We start from the raw sequence: 20,840 nt of genomic DNA, 5'->3' as shown, positions 1-20,840 counted from the left end.
TTAATTCAATCCTTCGGAGGATTTCGAGTTATAGATGTACGAATTATGGTAGTTAAATTATATTTTTATTTCGTTTCAATTCAAATCTGTATTAAAAAATTTCCATAAATAAAAAAATATTTTTTATTAAACTCTTGTATTTCTAACCGAAATTTGAGTTTTCGAAAGCCATTGCCATTATAAAAGGAAATTCAATTCAAAATTCACTTGATGACCAATTGAAATTGGTTTAGTCGGCTGACTAGTTAGTCATGCAGTTTATACTACTTCTATGTCACACTACAACTATTTCATTTCACCACTTGGTTAACTTAGGTGTGTCAATAGCTGCATATATACACAGACATACCATGTATGGTGTAAATCATTTTGCGGCACAAAACCGCATTATTGACTCGCTATTGATGTTTTATGGCACGTGAAGGATGCGTTTAATATTTACCACAGTGTTTGCTGTTTGCTAGCAATAAATAACAGCAAAAACAACAGCAACGCCTAAAAGCAATTTGAAATTATCTGAAAAATTGCTAATAAAAAGCGCATAAATAGTTTGCTAACCTATGAGCATTTTGCGGCTTTTATTAGTTTCACTGCATTTTAATTAAATAAAAGCATTAGTTTGCAATGTTGGAAATTGGAAATTGAAAATCAGCAAAAAAAGATTAAAATATTAAATACATGAAATATTAATGATAATGTGTGTGAAAAGAAAAAAATAATTGTACATGAAAACTAATTACACAAATAGCTCAATCAACAGCCTCAATAACATTTGACGTACGCGCTGCTGCTGCCCAGCTGCTGCTCATCAATTTTAATTCTATGTAAATTTCATTCGCATTTATTTTTTTCAAAGTTTTTATATTTTTTTTTTTGCTTTTAACTGCTTTGCATTGCTTTGCTTGTTTTGTTGTCTTTTTTTATTTCTGTGCTTTTTATTTATTATTTTGTTTTTATTGCTGTTGGCTGTAACAAATTTGCATTCATTAATTTTAATTGCCCATAAATAGGAAGGTCACAAAGAGTGTTTATTGAAAAAAATCATAAAAAATGTATTCACATAGCAAGTGTTGTGTGCGCATATGAAAGCATATTTTAAAAAAATATTATGCAATTTTCCATGTAATTGAGGATTAAAATTATTAAAATTGAAAAGCATTCACTTCGAAATTATAAAATATTTTTTTGGAATTTTTTTATTTTATAAATAATTCTGAAAATTTTTAGTGAACATATTTGTATGTAAATATATAAATATGTATGTATGTGTACATGAAACAAATTCCTAAATCTTTTATCCTCTCTTCAGTTCTATAATATTATCTTAGATAACAGTTTTTGATTTCAGCTATTTCATTTCAATTTTTAGCATAATGTGTTGACACATTTAACTTCGAGACTCGGTCAGAGATATACCAATCTCAGACTAGTTCGAAGCAAATACATAACTGTTTAGTTCCATTTACTATATTTTGAGTATTCAGTGTTTCTATTGAACAAAATGTTACTAATTCACTTTATTTCTCTGTTTTTTCACGAACTCTCCATAAAACTGATTGTCTGGTGCTTTCCAACTAGTTCGGTTATAGTCAAGAATTACTAGTTGTAATATTTCTCTTTACTACTATCACAACTCAACACAGGTAGCTGAAACACACAAAATGTAAATTCACATTTCAGCGTTGTAAATAAAATAGCAACACAACAATTTGCGAAAATTACATAAACAGTCACACCAGCTGCCAGCAATAAAAATAACAATGTTGTAGCTGCTAAAGCAAAAGGAAATTGGCAGCCAACACAAATCATCAATCACGAATTTTTCATAAATAAGCAATGGCAGCAGGCACACAAACAACTTTATAAATTAACATTTATGTACGTTTTGGTATTGCGCCCCCAATCAACAGTCGATGATTAAAATTGCATTTATTCGCTAACAAGAATACTACTAACTAAATCCACAAAATTATCAAAAACAATAATTATTTGTAAACATTTTCATCTAACCGCAGTGGTAAACAGTGTGGTTGTTGTTGCAGATAAACAGATCTGCCTGTGGTTGCTTGCCTTTTCGTGTGCGTATTTTAGTGATTTTTTTGTTTTGTAATATAGAATTATACACAAGGTCGATTACACCGATTTGACTACTTTTGAACTACTCCGCTTCTTTTACTCACAGCGAACTGCATTGAATAATATAAGAACAGAATGAACTCTCTTACAGCTCTAAAACTTCACTGTCTCCCATAACCATGGGATATGGACTTTTTCTTGTATTTTTTCCTAGAATTGCTAGTATTGAACTACAAATAGTTTAGGAAGATTACAGTCCTTGGCTGGAAAGTTCTCTACTCTATTGTAACTGAATAATTTTTTCGTGTAAGATATTATATAATTGCCAGAAAGACCATGGATTCATTGTTTCGAGTTTATCTAACGGTTTAAGAATCGCAAAATATTTGATCTCACCTAGTTACCTATCCAGGAACTACTGTTCCGTTGAACCAAAAATTATGTATTCAGAATAATTATTGCATAAGTTTAAAAAACACGTCCCAAAACTCTAGAACTAAAACTTTGTTAATAGCCTATTCACACTGCCAAATTAATTGATCTATTAAAATTTTGATTGAGAAACAAGTTTTAGCCCTTCCGGCAGTGTGAATCTAACGGGTGATTTTTTTGAGGTTAGGATTTTCATGCATTAGTATTTGACAGATCACGTGGGATTTCAGACATGGTGTCAAAGAGAAAGATGCTCAGTATGCTTTGACATTTCATCATGAATAGACTTACTAACGAGCAACGCTTGCAAATCATTGAATTTTATTACCAAAATCAGTGTTCGGTTCGAAATGTGAAAATCCGCTTTTTTATCGACAAATTTTGTTCAGCGATGAGGCTCATTTCTGGTTGAATGGCTACGTAAATAAGCAAAATTGCCGCATTTGGGGTGAAGAGCAACCAGAAGCCGTTCAAGAACTGCCCATGCATCCCGAAAAATGCACTGTTTGGTGTGGTTTGTACGCTGGTGGAATCATTGGACCGTATTTTTTCAAAGATGCTGTTGGACGCAACGTTACGGTGAATGGCGATCGCTATCGTTCGATGCTAACAAACTTTTTGTTGCCAAAAATGGAAGAACTGAACTTGGTTGACATGTGGTTTCAACAAGATGGCGCTACATGCCACACAGCTCGCGATTCTATGGCCATTTTGAGGGAAAACTTCGGAGAACAATTCATCTCAAGAAATGGACCCGTAAGTTGGCCACCAAGATCATGCGATTTAACGCCTTTAGACTATTTTTTGTGGGGCTACGTCAAGTCTAAAGTCTACAGAAATAAGCCAGCAACTATTCCAGCTTTGGAAGACAACATTTCCGAAGAAATTCGGGCTATTCCGGCCGAAATGCTCGAAAAAGTTGCCCAAAATTGGACTTTCCGAATGGCCCACCTAAGACGCAGCCGCGGTCAACATTTAAATGAAATTATCTTCAAAAAGTAAATGTCATGAACCAATCTAACGTTTCAAATAAAGAACCGATGAGATTTTGCAAATTTTATGCGTTTTTTTTTTTTAAAAAGTTATCAAGCTCTTAAAAAATCACCCTTTATAATCTATAATCTATCAGCTGTTATACATTTTTGTTTTTGCTTTTCATAAGAAGTTGGTAAGTTTCATCAGCTGATTGCTATTTTAGCAGCGACATCTACCGTCGTGTAACGTGAACAAAAACTCGAACGCATAATAATTACAAGTACGGTATTTGTAGCAGAGTTGCATTTCATTTTCAAATCGATTAAAATTCAATTAAAAATTAATATAGATTTTTATTTTGTATGGTAATCGATCTTAATCAGCGTTTTAAACGAGCAGAGGTCGGTTAATTGATCAATTAACTTCTGTGTGAAAAGGCTAAAAATAATTATATCTATTTAATGCGGCTAGTAAACTTTGAGTTTGGGATCCACTAAAGAAAAGCTAGCAAAGAGAAAAGAGGAAACTGACTTAATTCCAGCTTGACTTGAAAAGTACTACCTTAAAAGAGGAGGTGCTGCAAAATTTATCATGCAGTTCCACACCTTGTTTTCCATGGCATAAAAATATTCACTTAACAAAATGTGATTTATAATTCTCAAGATAGTCGGTTCTACATTACCGGTTTTCATGATGCATTACCGATTTTGATCTAACTTTTATCCGACAGGAGTAAACTTCCCTTTGGAGATCTAACAGATCTGTACATAACAGAAATGGTCTTAGTTCCTTTAAAATGCCTAGGATTCAGAAAGCCATACTCTTTTTCACATTAAACACGTTATCACTGACTATAATGAGGATATTTTTACACTGAAGCTGTTTAGATATTTCTATTTAATTTTATACGCAAACACAACTATATATTTAGAGTCCATAAAGACAATATAATGACTTCGTTCTGCTCAAATTTCGTACTAAATTCATATCAATATCGTTTATAAACTATTTTGTTTCTAATATCCGAAAATTTATGCGTCAAAGACATTTCAACTAAGAATTTTATTACACGCACTCATTTACAAATTCCTTTTGATAAATGTACAAGCACATGTTGCTTCTAAATCTTTTACATTTGACTAATCAATAATTCCTAGCAAATGAAGTGTTTCATTGGCCTACGCCCAACTATGCCATTGCTACCATTGCTAGCTAAGACGCCAGCGGCGCAGTGTAACGCCCCGAAAACCAGGCAAAGAGCCAATAAATTGAACCCTTTAACGGTATTTAGCATTGAGGCCGAAATGCGCAAATTGCCGGCTAATTAGGCACAACCTGGCACTTCGGGGATTCGAGGTGGCAATGTCCTAATGAATTGGGCGTTGGCTAAGGCCACATGCAATAATAAACTGGCGGTTATGACATTTATGAAACACTCGGCATGGGCAATGCATTATAGAAATTAAATTTCAACACTCAACGAAAGAAATGTGGAACAAGAATTAAATTGTTTTTTTTTTGTAATTTGTTGGTGTAACTTATTTTTCTTTTTGTACATTTTAAAGCTCAACAAAAATTTTGCAAATCAAAGCAAATTGCACGACAACAATGTGTGTATGTGGTATGTAACTATGAAAAACTACAACAACAAAAAAATTAAAAAAAAATATTTACAAAAAAATGCTATGGAACAAATCCAGTCATGATTTAAAGGTGCCAACAAATATTCTGACATATTTTTGGCTCGAGCAAAATCAAATTCCAACATTGTTGACGAGTTCAGCCGACTCGCTGGCGACCAGCGTCAGTATGTGAAAACAATACGTTGGCTGAAAAAAAAATACAGAAATACAAAAAAATGAAAAAACTAATAACAACAACAACACACAAACAAACAAACAATTGGCTGGCAACGGCCCATCACTGAGGCGCTGGCGTCCAAGCACTCGCCGTGTCCTTGTGACAGTTAGAGTGCAATAACAATGCGCACACACAACAAGAAAAAACGGACAACCAAGGAAACGGCCAACCGCACGGCAAAGGCCAACAACCCAGGCGATACAACAATAATAACAAGAAAAAAAATGAGAAATGAGAATAACAACTGACTAAACAAACAAAAGCGCAAATAAAAAAGCGTCCATTGAAAGTGCGATCGTGCAGCGCATATGTGAGTGCGTCCATGTGAATATGTGAGTCACAACAAAAACAAATGTGTATGTGTGCAGCGAACTGCAAAAATGCAAAAAATTCAAAAAAATATTTGTAAACATTACTCATACGCCCAGGCGGCACTCAGCTGCCCTAGCAAGCGTGCACCCTCACACAAATATATATGAGCCTATATAGCTGCATGTATGAATGCAATATTAACATTTATGAAATGCCAAAAGTGTCTGAAAAGTGCTGTGTCAAAATGGCCGCGTTATTTTTATTTGAACTCTGTTTTTTGTTGTTTTTTATGTTTTATTTTATCATTTCACTCCTCACCTCATTTCAATGGGATATGGGCTTGATCTACTTTGTTGTTTTTTTGGTCGCTTTGTTTGCGTAGAGCGTGCAAAAATTTACGAGATTGCCTTTTGGCACGCGTTGTCCATTTTTCTAGCCGTTGCAAGTTCATTTCACTTGCGCGAAGTGCCTGCATGCCTTTGTATTTGTACTTCACATATGTAGGTGTGTCAATATGTTTGCAGTTGAAAAGAATATTGTATTTGTGTTTTTGGTGAACCTTTGATGAATTGAAAAAAAATTGCAGAAAATGTATTTAATCAAGTTTGTTGAACCGATTTTTTAGCTGAAGTGTTATACGCACATCAAAGTGTAAACTTTTGATATTTATTTGTTGTATGGACTGCATTGTATTGAATATCGCTTAAAATTAAGCATTTTTGTAATTTTTTTTTTTTAATTAGTGTATCATGGTACGTCAAAATACTCTATACCAGTTTATAGTTGTTAAACATTTTGTATAAATATTTCATATTGAGTCAAAAGAAAAAAGAAATTCTTTCATTTATAAATATGACGGATGGAACCAGACACTTGAGATAATATTAAAAAATCTGCGGAAAATCAATTGCTGTTTAAAGTAGACCACAGACTAAAACACTCCCTCTATATAAGTATAACAAACAGTCCAACTCAAAGTTTCAAATAATATGTTTTTTTTAAAGAGCGTCTATCGCTGCCTCTAAGGGCACCTATTACTCTGTACAAAATCAAAACATAAAGATCTAAAAGTTTCATCTTTCGCCTATGTATATATAATATATCATTGTTTATTATTATAAAATAATATTCCTTACTAATTATATCTGTTCTTCTCTTATTTCTTTTTAGGTAAGTCACACCAATCATAACCAGGCTGCCACTTGGACTTTTAACAAATCATTTGGTATTCCAATCAGCAAGTATTATTAAAACTTTTCATTTCTGTAAGAAATATTCTCGAGTTATATTGGTTAAACTAAATTATAGTTTAGAGAACTATATCCCAGTTAAAGTAGTTTCCAATCGAACTACTGATATTTAATTTAACAAGTAAGGAACGGGTGTAACAGATTATTTTATACTCTCGCAATATATTTATACCCTGAACAGACAGGGTATATTAAGTTTGTCAAGATGTTTGTAACACCCAGAAGGAAGCATCGGAGACCTTATAAAGTATATATATGTATAAATGATCAGTATGTTGAGTCGATTTAGCCATGACCGTCTGTTTTTAAGATATCGTTTTGAAATTTTGCAGATGTTATTTTCTCTTCAAGAAGCTGCTCATTTGTCGGAACTGCCGATATCGGACCACTATATCATATAGCTGCCATACAAACTAAACGATCGGAATCAATGGCTTGTATGGCAAATTTTCGCATTTTACTACATATCTTCACGAAATTTGGTGTGAGTTATTGTTCATAGGAATAATTTAATCGCCGAAAAAATTGTTCAGATCGGTTCACTATAGCATATAGCTGTCATACAAACCGAACGCTTGCTTGGCTTGTATGGCAAATTTTCGCATTTGACGTGGTATCTTCACGAAATTTGACATGGATTACTGCTTAATGCAATAATATAATCTCCGAAGAAATTGTTCAGATCGGTTAACTATATAACCTTAATGTTTCTAGCAAACAAAAGTATTAGTAAAATGTTTTCTTTTTGTATTTACTTTTTCTTACGTCTTTAGATTTGCTTAAACACATAGTTACTAAAAGAAATGTACCTGTGAAGGGTATATTAACTTCGGTACAGCCTAAGTTAACGTTTTTTCTTGTTATTTATTTTTATTATTATTAAGATAACACACAATTTGACTTATATATATTATACAAAAAGTCCACTAGAATAACGAAAATCAATATTTATCGATTCCACTTATTTTCGTCACCGTGTTTTACTAAATCGAAGTTTATTCGCTCTCTTAATTTGCTTAAGATGTCTCATATACTTCGACAATTCGACAATTTTTTATTGTATATTTTCTATTGTCAAGAATTACCCAATTAATTACACTGCCCTGCAAATTTCTATTAAGAACGTATCTTTTTATTCGCTGGACACGTATCCGAGCTTGGAAACTTCCCATCACGTCACATTTTCGAAAAAACAGGGGTTGCAATCACCAAAAATAGCGTTTTTGGCCATTTTCAAAAAATTGTACAGCTAAACTCTGACGTGCTACAAACTTCGCTAACATCAGAAATTGCCGATTTAATTGCATATGTCTTTAGAGCTGGGGGTGTCTTTATATCTAGGGGTGCAAGAAGAAAATGTAAACATATTACATAATGAATCCACCATTTTGAATTTTTGAAATCTGACTTCAGATTCGTAAACGGTGATCCTGAAAACCCCCGAATTAAAAATTTATTTGTTTATAGTTCATTATATTAAATGGCGTAATAGTAGAGACTTGATGCCTTTTTAATGAAATTAAATGTGCGTTTTCAGCCTGGATGTCAATTTTGGTCCTCAAGCTGAGAAATAACGTTAATATTTGAAATTTTATTCGATTAAAAATGCTTTTATATCTCGATCAACTAATACTGAAAAATCACATATAAAATTTATAAGATGCACTAAAAATATTAAAATATGTGTAAAATTCTGAATATTACTTTAAGCTTCGAAAATCCCATCATTATTCAGATTAGTTCTAATTTAATAAGCTCTGTACGTTCGCTATTATTTGTAGTCTATATACAATTTGCTTGAGCAAATAAATTCAATAATAGTATGTTTTTCAAACATAACAATGTTAGGGATGCATTTTAGCGAAAAGACGTTAAAAAACATTTGAGCTTTCGAATTTAATTAAATAAACATTTAGACTTCAAATTTTCATATATACGCTTTTTACAAGTTCAGTAAAGTGCGTAGACAAATTAATGGTAGTATGACCATAAATTCAATTGAAATTTTTATTTTTTTGTCACACACAAGTGTTAACTGATAAATGTAATTGAAATTATAACCCAGACCACTCACAAGGATACTCTTCTATATTATTTTTTCTATTTTATAGGAATTGTCGCCCACTTAGCTGCTATTGTTAGTTGGCGAGATTTCCAACGCCATTTTACGCGCTTTCGTTGCACGCATGTGTACATTTAGACTTTTTTTTTGCTTTTATTCATTTCAAATCAATTTTCACTCCCACACACACTGCTCTATATACATACATATAAACACATATGTATATGGTATGTGTAGTTATCTATAACTATGGGGGCGCCTGCAGACCGTTTTTCTACTCAGACAATTGTTCGCCACAACACGAGTGGAGAGTTGAGAGTTCAATGTTCGTAGTAAATTAATAATAGTCAAACGGTTAATGACATGTGTTTACTTAAACAGTAGCACTTAGTCACTATTGCCATGTAATTTAATTACAAATAGATATTTGTACATACATACACTGGATACTCAAGCAAATGATTGTTAATTACTCACTTATCGAGTTTGTAAAACTTTGCAGCAAGCAATGATAGGAGATTGTAGCGTATATACTATATGTAATCATAGATTATAGACGATTTTCATTATAGAAAATTAGCGAGTTTCGCAAATTCTTTATGTTGTCAGAACAGCTTGGTGATCTGAGTAGTCTCGTGGCTATATGGGACAGCTGAGGATGAACGCCATAAGTAGATTATTATTGACTGCCAAGAGGACGTCCTGAATAGTAGTACTTGGTGTACTATGTTACTGTGATCCAATGTGATGGTTTATATGTACTTAATGGATTAAGAAATCTTCTTAAGAATCAATAGTTTACTCTAAGCTTAGTTTTCTCTCAATTTAAGTATCGAATACAATTTTTAAACCAGCACACATTTGGTGCTTAGGAGCTTAAGAAAAGTTTAGCATCACCAGCTGCAATAAGATTGTAATTTCCTTGCCAAAGTCATACAGAAGATGAGAGTATAAAGCAAAGGAAATCGTTAAACACATGTCCGGAAACGTTGCGAACTTTTCGTATATGCGTGTATAAGTACATATGCACTTCTGTATGTACGTCTATAAGCTAAATATCCGTGCCTGCACCTGTATCAAGAGCAATGAAACCGATATGAAATAAAAAATCAGCTCACATTATCCCTGAACTTTAGCTCAAGCATTCCACTTTTGCTATTTTCCCTCATCAACAGTTGCTCACACACGCTTACACATAGCATACGCACACACATACTCGCATGTATGTATGCCTGCTTGTGCACGTTTTCTCAATTTCCTTATTTACACGCTTCTGCCACGTTCCAATTACCAGTTGAATGGGGGCGCATAACTTCTGCCTCGGCAATGAAAATGAAGCAATTATCAAGAACGAATGCATGAAATGCACAATTTTGCTGCACCAACAACAGCAACAACACTGGCAATAATAGTGCAGTGCAAATGGCAAGTGGCAGCTTTCAACTGCATTTGTTGCATATACCACTTCAGCAGCTGCTATCGAACGATCGTTGAGCAGATATTGAAAGTAGAAAATTTTACTAATAAATATGCCGTAGAAATGCACATACATACATACATACTTATACAGGATTATCCGAGTAGATTTAGCCGTAATTGTTGCTGATAATTCCCATGTACTCCCCTTTCTGCCCTAATACACATAGCTTCGTCCAAAATTAACTGCAGGCAAATGCTTGTGTTCATTCTGGGTTCTTTAAATTGTTGATCTGATTAGAGTTAACAATGCTGTTTATGAAATATGCACTCAAAATCGAGGAAATACTACGAAATTTGTGTTACAACGGCTGTAATCAAAATCAGACAGTCAATTACTACGAAGCTTTTGGTTTTAGTCAATATTTTATAGTGATGAGGCATGATACTAATAATTAGTAGATTTTTGGAATTCGAAATTTAGTGAATTTCCAAATAAGCCTCTAAAACCATTATACAATTTCGAAATTGGAAAATATGTATGTTCGTTATGAAGAAGCGTTTAATGATTTTAAGTAAGCATTAAAAGAGTATTCTTATGAGAAGAGAGTAACGAAAAAGTTAAACAAGACTCGTCGTAGGAATACTGGATGTTAAGCAGTTTGTCCGAAACTTCCAACGGTATATTTAGCTTGCAAACAGAGTTCTAGAAGTTACATACTTTATGAAGAGATATCTACTTCAATTTGCTCAAAGGAGATATTAGGAAAATCTATATAAATATGTTTCATTAATGATCACTTATCTGTCTAATAGCCTTTTCACACAGCCAAATTAATTAATCAAATAAAATTTTGAATGAGAAACCAATTTTTGCCCTTCACACTGCCAGCTACTCGATAATCGATCAGCTGTTATAGATTTTTATTTTTGCTTTTCATAAGAAGTTGGTAAGTTTCATCAGCTGATTGCTATTTTTTTATTTCCAGCAGCGACATCTACCGTCGTGTACCGTGAACAACAATTCGCAGACAAAGCACGTATATATAATTACAAATACGGTCTTTATCGCAGGGTTGCGTTTCATTTTCAAGTCGATTAAAATTCAATTTAAAATTAATGTATATTTGTATATTGTATGGTAAATCGATCTTAATTAGGGTTTTAATCGAGCAGAGACCGGTTAATTGATTAATTAGCTCTTGTGTGAAAAGTCATAAGAAAGAGTTTCATGAGTAATAATGCGGATATGAAACACCAACTGTGTTTTGAAAGGACAGGCTGACTGCCAGTTGATCTCTTAAAAGATCTTTAGGAAAACAACAAACAACTACTTCCATAATCTAAAATTCTCGATGTTATACAGAATATAGCACAGCATAATATAACATAATTTAACCAAACGCAAATTGTTTCACATATTTCGATACTCATAATTAACAAATGAACTCAATTTAATCTTAATTATATTAAATTAATCTTTCATTATTAACATTCTAATTTAGTAAATCAAAGTTTTACTGCTTTTATTTTGAATGTTGTAAATTGATTAGTGAACTGACAATGAGCTGATATCAAATAACCGGCTTCTGGCAACATTTCCGTTATTTTTTTTCCTTTTCCCTGGAAAACCAATCCACATCGACAACATATCAAATTCACGGCTTTACGTTTCGCATAAACAGCTACCCACACATGCACGTGGCAGCAGCACAAACCACTCGAAGCGAGATAATTAATAATAAAAATAATAATAGTTCACTGCCAGCAGCATTTGTGCGAAATTTAGGCCAGGCTTTGCGTTCAATTTCCAGAATGTAACTAAATATACATGTCACTTTCGAAGATCTACTCATTTTAATGGGAATTACTAGAGATTGCTGTTAGTTGAGTGGAGATTTAATGCTTAATTATCGCAAAGCTGTAACCCAAATTTGCTGAGAGGTAAACGCCCACGCCTGTTAGTTTGGTTGAGGAAGTCATTTGATAGCTGTAAAAGTCATAAAAACAAAATAAAAAATGTCAAAATTAACATGAGTTTACAAGAGGTAATAAGCCACGTGTGCATTTAGGCGTAAGTGATAAACAAATAGAATTCATTATTTTAATGAGGCTTGATTCAAAAATAGAATAAATTTAAATTGATAAGAATTTTAAGTTAATTTTAGCATATTTCAAGAAAATTGTATTTAAAACTAAATTAATTTAAGCTGACATTTACGGTTGTGGCGCCTAAAAGGCCACCAGCTGACTTGCTGCACCTAATTATATGTGCAAATATTTTCCTTTTAGCTTGTGCATGAAACCAAAGCAACAAGCGTGGCGGCTGGTAGTTAGCGTGTGGGCGGGAAGTCGAAGTGGTTGAGGTGCGTTAGTTGAGTGAGGTGGGAGCATATTGGTGTAAAACAAAGTTGCGCTCACAAACGGTGACCTAGCAACTTGAGTGTAACTGAAATGACCAACTTTAGGGTATCACAGTCAGCAAGCTGGTCAGTTGGCTCATCAAGGCTTCACTGTCCAAAATTGAAATTTATTTATTTATTATGTATGCACTGTGTGCTCAGAAAGCAAGGCACTTTTGGGATGTGAGAAGGATAAAGGTTGTGTTTGTTGACATAAATTGTCATAACTAAGCCATAAATAAAGTTCTAAAAGTAAAAGTAAAATTTGGTACAAAGGATCGTCCTAGTAAGGGCCATATTTGGATGTAATTTTTTTGTGGCCCCCAAATATGGTTTTTGTAGATATCTCGCAAATAAAGCTATATAAACTAAACTTTCTGCAGTCGATTCCCTTACGTACCCCACCATACACCATGAAAATAATTGAAATCGGATAATAACCACACCCACCTCCCATACAAAGGTTAGATTGAAAATTACTAAAAATGTGTGGATAATGGTAATTTTTCACCGAAAATATGGGTAAATCTCTCAGATATCTTAAATTAATTCAGAGGAAAACTTTTTCTTCTAATAGTGTGTCTCTGTACCAGTAATGGTTAAAATCGGATCATAATTTCCCCTAGCTCTCATATACCTAATTATAAGGTTTTCAAATATACGATGAAATATCTTTGCCAAATTAAATGAGCATCTTAGATATAATGTATGTTGGTGATGAAAATGAGTTAAATCGGTTCAGGAATTACCTCATACTATATACTATATATGATGATTTTCGTTTTTCTATTAAACTTTATGCCGAATATATGGTCAAATTGTGTGTTATCTTAATAAAAATACATCAATAAATTGCGAAAGTATAAAATGTTCGGTTGCATCCGAACTTAGCCTTTCCTTACTTGTTTCATTTCAGTTTCTATTAAAGGTGTTTACATGTGCCTATTTTAAAAACCAAAGTTTAGATCTATAAATATAGTCGTACATATAGGAGTGAGACTTAGGCAAAAGAGAATCCATTAAGACAATTTGCTTTTAATGATTGGGAAATGGACGATGGACGAACATTTCTTATTTTCCAAATGTCTGGCTATTCATAGTGAAAATAAATAATAAAAATAATAATAATAATTTTTTAATGATTGACATAATTAAGTTAAAATATGTATTTGATTATTTCTGGGTAATTTAATTTAAAAACCAAATCCTTTTCACTCCACACACCACACTGATTTCATGTATAATACTATAAAACAAAACAAAAGATTATCTGCGCGAAAAATCATAAACGGCAACTGGCAAATATAAAAATACGCACAAACAAAGACTGCCCTCCGGCAATCGGTGGAAAATTTTAATAATTAAAAATTTTACTTTAAAGCTGCAAAAAAAAGAATATAAACAAACTCTGGTAAAATGCTTCCAGCTAAAAGCAAAGTTTGTTTGTAAGCAAAAAGCCGAAACGCCTACAGTGATGCATTCGTTGCTGGCTGGCGCTTATAATGAGCCGCCTGGGCATGTGCCGTGGCGTATGAGCAACATATGTACACAACGTCATATTTAAACTGTTGCGGCAAGTTGGAAGTTAATAAATTAAAAATTTCCATCGTTTACATGGCAAGCGAATACAGCAAATACAACCAACAAATGCACACGTGTAATATGAGTTTATATATAAAAATAGAATTTAAAAAGAAAATTTACAGCTCAATTTATTCGCTTTCTTAAATGAGCCCGTAGGCGCTTAATGGAATTTGTTTACATAAATGTGTTTGATAATAGCTTTTAAACATTTTTTCTCGGTGTTTTAATTGATTTTGTTAATAAATTCTATATTAAATGTGTATATGACAGTCTACTTACAAAAATATTAGATCTACAACTTTGCTTTCGCCGTTTTTTTTTTTGTAAATTTAAGGTTTTTTTTTGTATAAAAACGGTTAGAAATGTCGATGAGCCTCAGCCGCACTTTTCTTGGAATTAAAAAAGAAAAGCAAAATTTCCCGCAAATGTCGAGAGTTCGGCTCATAAAGTGAGATTTTCAGTTCAGAATAAGTTTGGGATGCAAACAGATCTCTACAAATATATTGTTGGGTTAATGTTGACACAAATGTCCAAAATCGATATAAAACGATTTAATCGATCAGTGCTTTAAACTAGAGACATCTATTGGAAAACGGCGGAAGCAAAGTTGTAGACCTAATAAACCGACTTGGTTGTTGAGGAGGCAATGTAAATGGCTGCTATTGTATTATATATAAAAGTAAAATAATTTAAAATAAATAAAAAATATTTTTTTTAATTAATTAAGTAAATTTAAAGTTTAAAATAATTTTGCATAAATTTAATGGGTTTGAATATCCGAAAATTTCAAATTATATACATAAAATTTTTTCGTCATCAATTCAACCACTCTAATATTTTCGCCTTCTACTCCACAGCTTCGATGTAGAAAATGGCCAAGGCGCTAGATCACCGCTTGAAGGCGGCTCGCCAAGCGCCGGCTTGGTACTGCAAAATCTTCCACAACGTCGCGAATCGTTCTTGTATCGCTCGGATTCCGACTTTGAGATGTCACCAAAGTCGATGTCGCGCAACTCAAGCATTGCAAGTGAAAGGTAAGTTCAAATTCGATGCTCGCATATATTTTTAATATTTTTAAAGTAATTAATTAAGCACTGCGTACTAATTGGTTTTACAATTAACCATCAGCAAATATGTTTATTTTCAACACCTACACATTTTTCACAACCACACAAGCTGCTCTAAATGCAAAGGTGAAAAACCACAAAAGCACTATATGCTCATCAATTCGCCATTTATATTTAGTTTCCCCAGATTACTGGCATTTGTATAATGCGCACATAATTACTTTTGAATTACATAATTATTTATAATTCCATATTTATTAAACACGCACCTGATTTAAATTAAAATATTTACCGTTATTATTATTACTACTTATATTACAATTTTTTACTCACTTATTGTGCGTCTGACCACAATCAACATTGCAAACATGCCATCTATATTTGAAATATAATATATATTTAATATTGAAATTCTTCAACGCACAGTTCCGTTTTAATTTCCATTATCCTTAAGCTGCTTATGTAATACAATTATGCATACCTTTGGTGGCAACAGTCATCTCATTTTCTCATCTCTTTTTTTTTGTGGATTGCATATATTATGTAAATGTCGCATAAGTTTTTCTGCTCCTGCATCTCATTCACTTACTCACTTTTCTTCAACTATTCACTCTGATTTTCCCATTTTCCTTTTTACACTTATTCACTTTCGCCTGCTACAACTTTTACACTACTCAATTTACATACTATTCTCCACTCTACGCTCATCTAATTTGCTTGGCATTTTTCTATTGTAATCATTGCTAATTCATTTGAGAATTCATCATCTTTGAAATCTCTACCTGCCTTTCATTGTTGTGGTGCATTATTTGATGTGATTTATTACTTTATTTGATTATATCTTGTTACTGCCTCTTCAGTTTTATTAATTTAAATATATTATAAAACAATTCTAATTTGATTATCTTAAAAAGCTGCAAATAACATAGAAAAGTCTGGGTTTTAAACATAACATCATATTATCGGGAAATTGGGACTTAAAATGTACCTTGGTAAATCGTCTAATAGCATTCAAATTATGCCCTTTTATCGTTTAATAAAAAACACTTTTTAATCTTTTATACTTTTTTCTTGTTTATTTTCTGTGGATAGTTCTAAAAACTATGTTTAAGATGTTGTTCTATAAGGATAGATCTTTCTTTTCTTTACTCTTTCATGACATTTAATGTTATAATAAGAATTCGGCACTGCTCGATTGTACTTTATAAAAACCATCCTGTTGTTCCCATTTTGCATCATACGTTTCGTCATAGCCCAGTCTCATCTCGTCAAGATTAAGCCAAATATTGATTTTCAATAAATCATACGACCTATAAGACCAATTATTAAACCATTTTTATATGAAGTGATGTTTTCACTATTATAAGGCTACTGAAACCATTTAGCATTTAAATGATTGATACGTTAGCAAAAAGGCTATAATCAATTTCATTTTGGACACATTATTGAGAGTTAGGTCGTTTTCATCTTCATTTAAAAAATTCATATAAGAACTGTTTCTAATTGCAAAAGGATGAGGGACTCATCCACTTCAAATTAGCACTTCAAATATGAAATTTTAAGTTTACTGCTTAGAACAGTTCTTAGAATAAATTTCCATGGTTTACTTCGATCATTGTGATTCGCTAAACTATAGTGATTCTAAATGTCAAAATTTGGTATTTACTTCGACAGATAGTTTGACAGCTATCCCTCTATGAAATTCTATACCACTGAATAACAAATATTCACAAAATAAGACTAAATTTCTTACTAATCAAAAGACAATAAAATTTTCAGCTATATTATTTGCTAACTTCGTTGGTTATTCTTGAGTTCCTAACCAAAAACAGTACTGTAACGATACTCCGTGTGATTTTTTCCAGTTTCCAAAAATAAATTCCATAAATCGGTAGGCAGAATTTTTTTTAAATTATTAAGGTGTATAGATACTGGGAATAAACCATTTTGGTAGTACAGCTTTACAGTAGTTTTCGCTATGTTTTAACGACTTATTAGAAGAGAGATTAATATATCTAACTTCTGATTAATTTCCATTAATTTCCGCAATTTACTATCCTGTAAGTGGTTAAGCAAAATCTTAAACCATATTTCCAGCTAAACTCTTCTTATGTGTCACCTTCAAGTGAAAGCTCTCTATAATTTACAATCAATAATTGAACACACATGCATATAAAGCTGCCCTTAGCATTTGCCGCTGTGGTTACTGCCGCTCTTAATACAAGTACTAACTCTAACATGCTCCCTTGGTTTTAGTTAATTTGTGTTTGTGTCAGCACTTGTACGAATTGTGTACTATTTGCAAGTTTATATTTAATGCAAATATGTTGTTGCAACATAAAGTTTGGCAGGTATACAAGCGTACTGGGAAACCACATTGTAATCCACTTGCAAATTGAACTGTATTAAAGTGAACACGGCAACACCGAATGGCACTAACAAATATGTTTATCGGTTGTAGGGCATACTCATACTCACACGGTACACAGATATTGCGGTTTATTGAGATAAGCTTGGAGCGGAGAAATAAACAGAAATGCATATCGGAGTAGCAAATTTGTATTTAGCTTTTTAACTTCGTTATACGAAAGCAGTGTAGACATTTGGAAGAGGTTTGTTGATTTTAGTAGCATGCTTGACCACAATTTACAACAACACTGACATATATAATTGGTGCTATAGAAATTGGTTGATAGTGAAGGGCAAATTAAGTTGTATGGTTTTCAGTCTGCCTCTTAATTGAGTCAATTAGTGAATTAGAATTGAAATTTGCTGGATTTGATGAAATACCTATTGGAAATGTTTAGAATACTATTTTTTAAATTTATTTTTATGATCAGTACAAATTCATGTTGAAAGAATCAGACAAAATCATTCCCGAAAAGACTCGATTATTTTAGAATTCAAAATTATTGACAAATTAACATAATTGAGAACGAATTAAGAAAAATAAATACTATATCATAGAACTGATATAATTTTTCATTCTTTTCCATAATATTATTAATATTTTATGGTTAGAAATTTTCTTCTTGCGGCCCTTATTCAGATTCTGTGAATGGTAGGCGTTTTCATTTTTGAGAATTTCTCTTCGACCAACTCACATTCAATAAATGAATATTTCCAATGCGTTAATTCCCACACGTGTTCTAGAATGAAGTGAAGATCGAGTAAATAAAGTTCAAAAATATATTCAAAATTCAACATCTGGTAACTGTTGAAAAGCATCGTGACTGCAATAGAATATTTACTTGAACCACGTGTAGTAAAGTGAATAAATTGCATGCTTACGTCTGAGCTATTACAATTGTTTACACTTAGTACCGTCACAGACGTCTTCTGATTTTCTGTTTCTATTTACCCGATTCACCGCAACTTGCAATAAATTAAAAATGCTCAAAAAGCAAAAGTGTTTTCGAAGGCTATCCAAACATCTGGCAAACGCTAATGCAGACAGTTGATGACCCAAAGTGATAAATGAAAGAAAAAATATCAAGCTATTATGGCATTTGAAAGAGAATTTACTTAAAATCGAAAATGCATCTAAAATCTCTCGCCTCGGAGCAAATATTTGTTTTTGCTTACTAATGCAATTTTTATTTTTTTATTTATTTAATTTTTTTTTCAAGTACCTCAGAGCACTACTTCTGTCAGTTTGCAGCATGTCGATGCAGTACATTTTTTTCCTCTGCACTGTTGACGCTCAACTGTCTGCTCTATAAATTGTCATGCATTTATAATGACTCTTAAAAGTTTAAATCGTTCGTTTACTCGTTCGAATGACGTGACACATATGTTAGCATATACATAAATGCATTTATTTACGTATTCTTCTTTCTTCAACATTTTAATGTTTCTCTTGACGCTGCAATTTGTTCAAACATAATTTATGACATGCCATTTGGTTGTTAGCAAACTTTGAACTAATGTTTATGGAAATATTTTCACAAAATACAGAATATTGATAATATATAAACAAGTGTTGAAAGCAACCACAGAATTGTAGAAGAAATATCAAAAATAAATTGACATTTTTTGAATAGATTTAGTCTGTATGGTACATGGACACCGAAGTGATAAATGGTATTTTAATTTAATCCACGACACTGTCCAGTTGATACTTGTCGTCGAATAAATTTATATTGAATTGATTTTCATAGGACACAATTTTGTAGTTTTTGCATGATTTTCTGAGCTACTTTTCGTGTTTAATACTCCTAGCTAGACAGTTTTATATTCTGACAGCTTAGTAGTAATATGTTATAGGAACTCAAGAGAAGAGAATGGGCGTATACTGATCATATTCTGACTGATAAATATGATAGACTGGTGTATTAAATAACGATTTAATGGCAAACGGTTATACCAAAAATCATTCTCGACTATCTGTAAGAAAATATATTTAAGAACAAGTAAAGAAGGGCTAAGTTCGGGTGTAACCGAACATTTTATACTCTCGCAATATATTTATTTAACTTTACTTATATTATATATATTTGACCCACATATTCGTCATATATATTGTATAAAGTCCATTGAAAGTTGGAAACCATAATATTAGGTTAGAAGCACCGAGGTCCTCGTGTTCGATACATGGGGCCTTAAAAACTTATGGTCCGATTTCGGCGATTTTTAGAATGGGGCTGCCACACAATAAACATAGTATATAGGAAGTAGGCGTGGTTGTAAAGCGATTTGGCCTATTTTCACAATATATCATTGGGATGTAACGAAACTATTACAAACCAAGTTTCATTCAAATCGGTCGAGTAGTTCCTGAGATATGGTTTTTGACCCATAAGTGGGCGACGCCACGCCCATTTTCCATTTTGTAAAAAAATCTGAGTGCAGCTTCCATCTGCCATTTCTTCTGTGAAATTTAGTGTTTCTGCCGTTTTTCGTTAGTGAGTTAACCCACTTTTAGTAATTTTCAACCTAACCTTTGTATGGGAGGTGGGCGTGGTTTTTATAAGATTTCTTTCATTTTTGAACTGTATTAAGAAGTGGCTTAAAAAACGACTGCAGAAAGTTTGGTTTATATAGCTCTATTGGTTTGCGAGATATGTACAAAAAACCTATTTGGGGGCGGGGCCACGCCCACCTTCCCAAAAAAATTACATCCAAATATGCCCCTTCTTAGTGGGATTCTTCATACCATATTTTACTTCCATAGCTTTATTTATAGCTTAGTTATGGCACTTTATGTGTTTTCGGTTTTCGCCATTTTGTGGGCGTGGCAGTGGTGCGATTTTGCTCATTTCCGAAAGCTTCCTATGGTGCCAAGAAATAAGTGTGCCAAGTTTCATTAAGAAATCTTAATTTTTACTCAAGTTACAGCTTGCACAGACGGACGGACGGACGGACGGACGGACGGACAGACAGACATTCGGATTTGAACTCCACT

General features: G+C 32.8%; 1 protein-coding gene across 17 annotated transcripts in view; it reads left to right on the top strand.

Annotated features, from left to right (window-relative positions):
* LOC105212007 (cAMP-specific 3',5'-cyclic phosphodiesterase) overlaps nt 1–20,840 on the top strand; it is a 332,058-nt gene that overhangs the window by 255,332 nt on the left and 55,886 nt on the right. For all 17 annotated transcript variants that reach the window (XR_008471481.1, XM_011183738.2, XM_011183740.2 and 14 more), the window contains one exon: nt 15,227–15,403. Coding sequence is in view for 16 of the 17 variants with exons in the window: in XM_011183738.2 (XP_011182040.2) it covers nt 15,227–15,403 (177 nt within the window). In the remaining variant the exon portion in view is untranslated. The remainder of the gene's footprint in view (nt 1–15,226; nt 15,404–20,840) is intronic.

This window comes from Zeugodacus cucurbitae, chromosome 5 (genome assembly GCF_028554725.1).
Source record: "Zeugodacus cucurbitae isolate PBARC_wt_2022May chromosome 5, idZeuCucr1.2, whole genome shotgun sequence".
NCBI classification, from domain to species: domain Eukaryota; kingdom Metazoa; phylum Arthropoda; class Insecta; order Diptera; family Tephritidae; genus Zeugodacus; species Zeugodacus cucurbitae.
The sequence above is the reverse complement of the archived record's forward strand: the minus strand, read 5'-3'. Positions and strand labels throughout refer to the sequence as shown.